This window comes from Strix aluco, chromosome 10 (assembly GCF_031877795.1).
Source record: "Strix aluco isolate bStrAlu1 chromosome 10, bStrAlu1.hap1, whole genome shotgun sequence".
In the NCBI taxonomy this organism is placed as follows: Eukaryota; Metazoa; Chordata; class Aves; order Strigiformes; family Strigidae; genus Strix; species Strix aluco.
This window is the reverse complement of record NC_133940.1, coordinates 5,081,784-5,091,270: the sequence shown is the minus strand read 5'-3', so window position 1 is coordinate 5,091,270 and position 9,487 is coordinate 5,081,784. Positions and strand designations below refer to the sequence as shown.

Sequence of the window (9,487 nt, the reverse complement as noted above, 5' to 3'; positions counted from 1 at the left end):
CGGAGCGGGGAGAGTAGGCGGGGATACGCGCTCCTCCCCCAATCCCGGGGAGCCTGACAGCCAATGAGAGAGGGCCGCGGCTGCCGGGAGGTGCCGCAGTGGCTGCCGGGAGCTGTAGTCCGCCGTCCGCGCTGAGGGCCCGCACGGCCCCCGCGGGGCGGGCAGCTGCCTGCGCCTCCCTGCGCTGCCGGGGCTGCCCTCGCCTGCTTCCCCGCGCCTCACAGCGGCCTGCCCGGGCTGCCTGCCTGTGGAACGGCACATGCCGCCATGGCCCCAGCCTCCTCTTCTTCCTCCTCTTCCTCCTCCTCCTCCTCCTCGCTGCCCGAGTCGTCGTAGAGGCAGAGGGTGGCCTGCACCGGGAAGGTCGCCAGCAGCTTCTCCCCGACGCCATACAGATAGTCAAAGCCCTTGGACTTGGGCCAGAGGAGCCTGTGTGTGGGGAGGCGCGGGGTGAGAGCCCCTGCCAGACCGCTGCCCTCGCTCCCCGCCGGGGCGCTGGCGGCTGGGGGAACGTACCTGACCGGGTGGTGGAAAACCGCCAGCGCTTTGTCGGGGCCACCGTCCCCCACCACCTCCCGAGTCCGAGCCTGAGGAGACACAGCCGGAGTGAGACGTGCCCCGGGGCTCCCGCTGCCCCCTCTCCCCTGTTGGCGGGGCTGATCCCCAGCCAGCATCTCCCCTTCCTCTGCCCCTCACTTTCGGTCCTCGTGCCCCCACAGAGGAAGCTACAGCATCGACTCCCCGCCGGTGGGCTTTTTGCCAGCGTAATCTCCCCCCCGTGCTCAAAAGCTCGTGCCCGGGCTCCGCTAACCCCCTGAGGAATGCCCGCCAGGCCTGGGAACAGGCGGCTCTTTCAGGCCCCCGTGGCGGGGCTGCGCTGGCTGGGGTCTGCCTGGCCCTGCCCCGGCAAGGCTGCGTGGCTGTGGGGCAGAGGGGTAATGGCACCAGGGGAGGTGGGCACCGCGCTGCCGTGCAACAGGGCCGGGGGTGAAGGAGTCTGGGGCGAGAGGCTGGTTTCCTGCCCCAACCCTGCCAGCAGGAAACTGGGAGGGACGCAGCAGGGAGTGTAAAACTCACAGTGTCCATCTGCTCCCTCCGACGCCCGGTTTCTTCCTCTGCTGGGGGCAGCCACGGTCTCCAAAGAGGCAGGGATCTAGGTGCGGAGAGAAGGTTCAGCGCAACAGCTGCCCACCCTGGCCCGTTCCCCCCTTGCCGTGCTCCCCTCCACCGCAGCCACCCACCCCCAGCCCCACGGTCTCACCCGCCTGGCTCAGCCCCTGTCCGGGTGCGTGGCTGGGGTGCCAGGCACATGTGGGTGCACTCATACCACCTCAGTGCTCCTCGTTCTGCTTCAGCCCACCAGCACCCCTGGGAGCCACTGGCATTGCTCCCGGGGCTCTGCACCCTCTCTCCCACTGGCGGCTACCAGGATCACAGGGGTCCCCATCAGCGCAGGGACCCACGCAGCCTTCACCCGTATCCAGCTGGAGCCTTCCCCATCCCACCTCCCGTGCACCCCCTGCCCTCCCCACCCTCCCCAGACCCCCCTGGCTGTGCAGCACCCAGGTACCTTCCCCCTTGCTCCAGCCCCAGGGCTGGACAAGCACTGGCCACAGGCACCCGGAGCCCACGGGCAGGCAGGCAACAGGCAGCAGCTTCCATGGTGGCAGGCAATCGTGTCCCCTCTGATGCTGCAGACCCTTGGCGAGGACACCTTTATAGCCCTGTCTCGGCCAGTGGCTCACAAATTCTTCTGGGCAGGGGCAAAGGCAGGGGAGCAAGGGACTGGGGGGCAGGGACAGCAGTCCCTGGGGTGTGAAATTTGTCCCAGTTGTGTAAACAGAGGGTTGGGGGGAGGCTGGGGGCGGAGGGGCTGTGATCTCTGGTGGAAAAGCAAAACACAGAAGGGAAAAGTTAGACACCATTTGTGAGAAAATCCCCAGGGGGGAACAGGGGAGGGCAGAGGCAATTAACAAGGATGATTAAGTGCTCTTTATAGCTATTTGCATAAGGGAGGGGGGAGGTGGGGAAGGGCCGGGGAGTGCTGGGGCAGCATGATGGGCATGGGATGGGGACAGTGCAGTGGCCACGGGATGGGCTGCAGTGGTGGCAAGCACAGAGCAACCAGGAGGCAGGTGATGGGCATCCGCTCAAGACAGGGCAGAGGGATGGCAGTGGCAGGCGCAGGCAGGGCAATGCTCAGGCATCCATGGCCCCTGCTCAGATCACCCCAGGGAGCTGCCAGGCCCTGTTCCCACACTGCCCATGCAGTGGGGAGAGCACACGCTTGCCTGTGCTCCCTGTCCTCCTTGGCTTTTTGAGACGTGGACCATAGCAGGAGGTACAGAAACGCTTCTTGATACACGGGTGCCAGGCTCTCTCCCTGCCCTCAGCACTGCCACGCGTCCTGTCCCTGCCCACTGCTCCTGCCCAAGCGCACGAGGCAAGGTGCCGCTGACGGACAGGTCACCTTCCACTCCCAAGAGGGTTTCAATGTGGGACAGGGAAAGAAAATAGCAAATAGCAAATGGTCCCTGCTGTAGCTCTGCTATCAGCATCCAAACACCCCCGTCCAAATGCGGCCGGACCCTGCTCAGCTCTGAGCACAATTTGTCACCAGAGGCCCTCCCTGCCCCTCTCCATCTGCGGCAGCCGGCGAGCAGGAGGGGGCACGGGGCCAGCGCAGCCCTCATTACCGTCTCCATTTGTTCCTCATTTGGGCCAGGAGTCTTACAACAACAAACCCCGCGAAGGACCAGCAGGGCCAGGAGGAGTGAACTGAAAGCCCAAGCTCACCCTGTGGGCATGAGGAGTTCCACCTGCTGTCCTTTCACTGCCCCTCCAACCCCAGCATGGGCGATGCAGCCCGAAGTGGCACACAGTCACCCACCAGCCACCAAGGCTGGCCAGAAAGCTGGCAGCAAGCCACAAACCTGAGCCACTGAGTCAAACCTGCCCCGATAATTAATAGACAACAAGCAAAACAAGGCATCCCAGCTCCCCAGTCCTTCCCGACGCTGAAAGGGTTTAATTCTGATTTGCAATAAGCCTCTGATCCAGGCTGAGATTTGCAGGTGGATTTTGCAAAGCTGCAACTAAACAATTCGCAGCTCCTGATCCCCCCGCCCTGCCCCGACAAGCCACCTCCAGTCTTGGGTGACCCCCAGCCACGGCCACCTTCGGTCCCGCACCACGTCTCCAGCCGCCTCCGTAAGTACCGCAGAGCTCTGGCATGACCCTCCCCTGCCTTTTTGCTGGCACCCCAAGCACCCCAGGTGTTTCTTTTGCAGCAACACCCCTGAGACAGAGCAACGGGTCTTGGTTAGTGCACAGGAAAGGAGACAGAAAGTTGGGCAGCTTTGATACCAAGCGTTGGAGGTGCCAGTGGGAGGACGGGGAGAGGAGCGGAGGCGCTGGGCGGCAGTTGCACTCTCAGCCAGGAGCGTTCGCAGGGCGAGAGGCCGCCGGCCGCGATGTCGGTGTGCTGTGGTGTGGGCTCAGTCCAGTTTCGCAAGATGCTGCGGGAGGGGGAATTTTGAAACAAGGCAGAGGGAAAACAAACCACCCCACTCCACTGCCTCTGCCAAACCCCCCCACCCGCACCCAGGGCTGCAGGCAGGGGATAGCACCAGCAGAAAAACCCCCACCAGCAGCAGCAAGCACAAGCTGCACCCCAGTGTGCTCACCCCACCGAGGGACAGGACACCCAGCTCAGTCGGGGCGCTTCCGGGAGGCATCCCCAAAGCACTGCCAGGGTGCTCTGCCCTGGTGTAATTCTGCCCTCCATGGAACTCCAGGCTCTCCTGGGGTTGCAGGCGTCACTGTCACATGCGTCCCTCTCCATCCTTGTCCCCAGTGGCACAGAAAGGCTGACAGCCATGGTTCAACCTCAGGTGGGCACATCCCATTGTCCCACCAGAGCCTCAGCAGCTCGGGGTGGGTGGCGGGTGGCTGCAGATGCCTTGGGTGAGCCCCATGCAGATGGGGACGAGGCGCAATCCCCCTTCCTCTGCTGGGGGAGCCTCAGGGCCACCACCTGAAATCACCTCCAGCAGGTCCCAAATAACACGGTGCAGCCGTAGCTTTTTGGCTTCCTTGTCTTGGGACATCACAGAACACAAGGGATCCCCAGGACAGGAGGGTAGCAGGCACTTTCCCCCCACCAGCAGCCAGCTCTCCATCCCTGCCCGCAGCCCCGGCACAAAGGAGGGCTTTGGCGTCCTTCCCAGGCAGCACTGCTCTGCCTCTGAAGCCTGGCTGGGGAGATAGCGGAGGTGAAAGGGCACTTGGCGCTCCTCCACAGGCTTGGGTCAATCGTTAATCGGGGAGGGATTGCTTTCCCCTCTTGCAGGTAACCTCTCCTCCCCCCCAGCTCCCACCCACACTCTGGTGCCCACACAAAACCAGCATCCCCAGGAGTGGGGTGGAGCTGCGGCGCAGGGAGCAGAGCCGCTGGCAGGGCCATGGGAAGGTAAGCGCGTGGGAGCCAGCTGCCAGCAAGCCGGGAGAGAAGTGGTGAGCCCCAGGGAGGTGACAGCCAGCCCCCACCATGGTCTCCATGGGGCTGCAGCTGCTGGGCTATGCCGTGGCCTTCCTGGGCTACATCGGCACGCTGACGGCCACGCTGCTGCCCAGCTGGAAGATCAGCTCCTACATCGGCTCCAGCATCGTGACAGCCGTGAGCTTCACCAAGGGGCTGTGGATGGAGTGTGCCACATACAGCACGGGCATCACCCAGTGTGACATCTACAGCTCCCTGCTCAACCTGCCCGCTGACGTCCAGGCAGCCCAGGCCCTGATGGTGAGCTCCTGCGCCGTCTCCTCCCTCGCCTGTCTCCTCACCGTCGTGGGCATGAGGTGCACCGTCTTCAGCCAGGGCTCACCGGGCAAGGACCGGGTAGCGGTGGCGGGCGGTGTGGTCTTCATCCTGGGGGGGCTGCTCTGCTTCATCCCGCTGGTGTGGAACATCCATGTGGTGCTGCGGGATTTCCACAACCCCGTCCTTCCCGACAGCATGAAGTTTGAGCTTGGGGAGGCGCTTTACTTGGGCATCATCTCCTCCCTCCTCTCCCTCGTCGGTGGCTTCATCCTCTGCACCTCCTGCCCTGCCCGGGATGCAACGGCCACCTACGCAAGCACCTACCAGCCCGGGCTGCTGGCAGGCAAGAGCCGCCAGCCCTCTGTCAGCCAGACACAGAAGACCAAGAGTGAGCTCAACTCCTACAACCTGACGGGATACGTGTAACGGCTGCAGGTGGGAGCTGGGCTGGCACCTCTCCTGGCTCCCCAAAGCATCTGGGCTGGCGCCAAGGGAGCACAGTGAGAGGAGAGGACATCTCCCGTGCTCAGCCCTCTCACTCACACACTTGGGGGATGTGACCCCGCTCTTTCCTCCGGGATCCCGAGAGCCTGGAGACTGCTCGGAGATCCCAGCTGGTGGCTTACCTCAGCGAAGGACCCTGAACCTGGTTTCTCTTCCCTCCTCTGCGCTGCCAGCTTGCAGGCAGCCCCTGACACAGCCGGACCCCAGCCTGCAGCCCCAGCGAGCCCCCCTGGATGGGGCTGGGTGCACTTGTGGCCCCAGGGACCAGCCCACTGGCCACAGAGGCAGCACAGCGGGGTCAGGGGGCCCGCATGGGTCTGGAGTCACTGCCGGGGGGGTGAGTGCTGGTTGCAAAGCGATGTCGCAATAAATCTATGTTTCTAGCCAGGCTGTGGCTGAGCTTTCCTCCGGCACCGAAGGGCCCTGGCAGCTCCCCGGCAGGGTGGGCTGTGGTGGGGACTGTGCTCGCCTGCCCGGCGGGTCCATAATGCAAAGAGTGCCCCTCGCCCTTGCTCTGGCCTGTCCCCCCTGCGCCGCCCCCCCCCCCCCCCCCCATGGCTTTGCCACCCAGGAGCCCAGGGTGGGGGGTGGAGGGGGGTCACTCCCCTGCACAGTTTGTCCCTGGGCACCATGCTGGGAGGCTGCCATGTGCCACCACTGCAAGGGTGCCAGCCAGAGCAAGCACAGCTCCCTGGGGGCTAACGGCAGGCAACACCCCCCCGCCCCAGCCCTGCTCGTTTCTAAGGGTGTAGGTATCACCGGGACTGGGGTGCCCACAGCAGAATTCGCTGCCCCTGGGCGCATGTGGCATGTCAAGGTCCCCAGGCAGTGGGGAGAGCCCTGGCATCATCCCATCTCCATCCCAGGATACTGGGAGCACCAGGAGGCAACACAGTCCCAAGAACCTGAGGCAACCACTGGCCACGGCAGAGGCTGAGCACCCCAACACAGAAGGGTCTCACAGGCAGGTCCGGAGCCCAGGGGTCCTTGCAGGGACTGTTTTGGGAGGAAAAACGCCACCAGCAAGGCATTGGTAATCCACAAGGGATGGGTGAGCAGGGGTTAAGCTTGCTCCACGCGACCCTTCAGCAGCGGTGGGATGTGCTGTGTGGTTGCAGCCCTGCACAGGAGCAGCAGCGTGACAGCTCCCACCAGCTGCCGGGGGCACTGGGGGATGCACCGCGTGTGTCAGGGCACGGCAGGAGGAGAGGAGGCGCAGGCAGCTCAGCCCCACAAGTACATTTTAAGCACTGTGCCCCTTCTGACATCCCACCACCGCAGGCGAGATAACCCCTGCGCTGCTGCACCACAGCAGAGACACCTGGGGACCCCCTTACCCTGGCTCCCCGTACCCCAGGGAGCAGGAGGCTTTGGTCTACATGCTGGGCCCTCATAAAACAATTTAGATTAGGTCCCAGAAAGAAGGGGACCATGTTCCCTGCTCAAACGTCACCACCGTTACCCTTGCGCCAGTGAAATCATGTTTGCTGTGGGGTTAACACACTCCTGATAACGGAGAGTCACCTTTCTCCCCTCCTCACCAAGCAAGGGGCCACCCGGGGATCCATCCCCAGGGTGACGCTCGCTGGAAGGGATCAAGGGGGATTTCAAGGCAAAGGCCAGTCACCCCCTTTCCATGGCCAAGGGACAAAGCACTGCCTCAGCCCCGGGCTGGCTGAGTTACTTAGTGCTGCCTTGGGGCAAAGAGAGCCCTGGGTGCAGAAGATGGAAAACGTGCAAGGGGCTTAGCCTGCCAGCTACAGCCCCCCAAGAGATACTGCAAGTTAAGTCCTTCAGCCGTAAATGTTTTGTTTCTGGGCAGGTGACACAGAGAGAAGGTGAGAAAATAGTTGGTACAAGAAGTCACGCCTTCAAAGAGAAGGAATTCCTGGGCGCTGAGTTCTCGCCTCTTGCCTCCCACCCTGGGCTGCGGGGCCGGATAGCGCTGCCTGTGTCTGCGGGCAGAGGCTCTGCTAACTGAACAAGGGGGCATTTGAAACGCTTCGTTCAAGAGTTTGATTGCTGCTGGGTTTATTAACACTTTAATTCAAGCAGCAGAAGGGAAGATTTCTGGCTTTAGAGTCAGCTTTTGCACGGCTTCCCCCCAGAGGAGAGGCAGCCGGCTCAGGCAAGGGCAGGCAGAGCGAGGAGCTTGGGTGCAGAATCACCCCTGGTTTGGGGGGACGAGCGCAGGTCAGAGGCACTGCGAGGGGCCCCAACGGGGTTTCTTCCTCACCCGTGCCATGCCAGACCCCTGTTCTGTGGGTGCAGCATGACAGCTTCACCTGCGGCACTGCAGGAGAGGAGCTGGTGAGCGTCACACTGAAAAGGGGACAAGCCTTTCCCCAGCCCCCCATGCCTCCAGCCCCTGCATTAAGTGTGGGTGAGCTCAGGGAGGGGAAGGTTTCTCCTCTCAAGCTTTCCTGGCCTTTAGTTTGAACACACCCAAAGATGTGAAACTTGGCTACAGGGCAAGGCAGGTTGAAAAGGATTTTCTACTTCTTTACCATCAGGAGCAGAGGACGAGGAAGGGAAGGACAACGGGTGCATGAATGTGGTAGCAGTGGTTATCTCTGCCTCGCGCAATAGTCCCATTCCCCATTATCGATAAGCCGGGTCCTCAAGGGCAGGCCGGATGCAGCCCAGCCCAGGGCCAGAGAGGACAGAGCCTAGACTGCCCCGGGAGCGAGCTCTGCCGACAGCGAGTGAGGCGATGGAGCTGAGCCAGCCAGCGTGGCACAGAGCCACCTCCTCGGGTCTCCTCTTGCCCCTCACCAGCTCAGCGGGAAAAGCTGAGGGTGCTCTGGGTTTTCCCCCAGGAAAGTCCAAGCCCCCGCTCCAGACAGGAGAGGTATGTGAGGGGCACAGGCAGCCAGGGGGAAAGCAGAGGAAGGGTGGGAAGAGGGCTGGGTGGGGAGTAGCCTTTCCCCCGAGCCCCCGGGCTGGAGCCCTCACCTCACGAGGTGGCATGGTGGAGCAGGGAGCTTGCAGAGTCCCTCGCTGGAGGGCCAGACTGCAATGACTAATCCCCCGTCATAAGGAAATGAGTCCTTCCCCTCTCTTCTTCTTGCTCTGGATGGAGCTGAAGAAAGGGAGCAATAAAATACATTGCCCTTATCTTCAAAAGCAATAGAGGCACTATAACCACCCAGCACACCCAAACCCGCAGCTGAACCTGGGCCAGGGGCTGCAACCTCATCGGATGGTCATGAGAAACATGCAAAAAGTCCTGAATTATTCCAAAGAGGGAACAACACACGCTCGTCACCAAGGCCTTTGCAGCCAGCTCTTACCCACTGGGCACCCCCACCCAGCACCCACAGCACCCCTGATGATGCCCTGACCTCCTGCTTCCCTGGCCACTGCCCCGTGCAAGCTGAGCCTCTTCTCCTGCAGAGCACTGGGTAGGGATGCCCAGGGCACAAAAGGGCACAGGTTTGTCCCAGACCCAGCCAGATCCCAGGTCTCCTGCCTCCCTGGAGCCCTCCAGGCAAGCAAAGCTTAGCTCCTTCTGGCACCCCCGACCTGCCTCTCGTTCCTGCCTAGCACAGCTGATCTGAAGCAGCAGCAAATAATCCATGCAGGCTCTCTGAGGAGTATCAGGCCAGGTGCTGGGAGAACCTGTCTCTGCCCACAGCCCCTGGGAAGTGCTCAGATAGGAGAAGCAGGAGGGGGAAGAAAATTCAGGCCAAATTCCTGATGAGCCAAGGCACTTGGAAAGAGCCTCCACATTCCTCCACCCTCCTCACAGTCACGGCACACTCCCAGCTGCCTCCTGCACCGTGCTGGAACCTCCCAGCCCCTCAGCAAGCCAGGGCTGGTGTGGAAGAGGACAAACTCTTTTTACAGCAGCCTTCTCAGGAGCAGCAGAGGATGCACTATGGAGAGGGGCTGCTCTCGGGCACTTCAAATCATGACTTCTGGGCTGAGCTAAGCAACAGCTCAAGTCATGGGCTGTGCTGGTGGGAATGGGAGATGTGCTCCCCGCCCCAGCCATGCCCCAGGCCCCACTGGCTGGCCCTGCTGGTGGCCATGCTCTAGCCCAGGAAACAGCCTCATGGTTTCGCCTCAGGGCATCTATGATGCTCGGCTGACAATTGCACTCACATTTTATCTGCCCTCCCGAAGCCTTGGGGATCCACACAGCGGGACACTGCCACGAGC

At 62.4% G+C, this 9,487-nt stretch overlaps 2 protein-coding genes across 2 annotated transcripts; one reads left to right on the top strand and one right to left on the bottom strand.

Moving 5' to 3' along the window:
* Positions 1 to 218: 218 nt before the first annotated feature.
* RIPPLY1 (ripply transcriptional repressor 1) lies at positions 219 to 1,739 on the bottom strand. The gene is made up of 4 exons (XM_074834948.1): positions 1,571 to 1,739; positions 1,078 to 1,153; positions 517 to 587; positions 219 to 429 (listed from the first exon to the last, which is right to left on the bottom strand). The coding sequence occupies exons 1-4, from the start codon at positions 1,660 to 1,662 to the stop codon at positions 219 to 221; spliced, it is 450 nt and encodes a 149-aa protein (XP_074691049.1). The 5' UTR covers positions 1,663 to 1,739.
* A 1,424-nt stretch (positions 1,740 to 3,163) lies between these two features.
* On the top strand, positions 3,164 to 5,706 carry CLDN2 (claudin 2). Its single transcript, XM_074834969.1, has 2 exons — positions 3,164 to 3,210; positions 4,352 to 5,706. The coding sequence occupies exon 2, from the start codon at positions 4,550 to 4,552 to the stop codon at positions 5,243 to 5,245; it is 696 nt and encodes a 231-aa protein (XP_074691070.1). The 5' UTR covers positions 3,164 to 3,210; positions 4,352 to 4,549; the 3' UTR covers positions 5,246 to 5,706.
* Positions 5,707 to 9,487: the final 3,781 nt, after the last annotated feature.

Bases quoted from the DNA above. Each gene is read 5' to 3' on its own strand.
- RIPPLY1 (XM_074834948.1), bottom strand. From the start codon at position 1,662: ATGGAAGCTGCTGCCTGTTGCCTGCCTGCCCGTGGGCTCCGGGTGCCT. The intron at 1,154-1,570 runs GTACCTGGGTGC...CTCCGCACCTAG, and splicing joins GGGCTGGAGCAAGGGGGAAG to ATCCCTGCCTCTTTGGAGAC. The intron at 430-516 runs GTACGTTCCCCC...CCCCACACACAG, and splicing joins GTTTTCCACCACCCGGTCAG to GCTCCTCTGGCCCAAGTCCA.
- CLDN2 (XM_074834969.1), top strand. From the start codon at position 4,550: ATGGTCTCCATGGGGCTGCAGCTGCTGGGCTATGCCGTGGCCTTCCTG.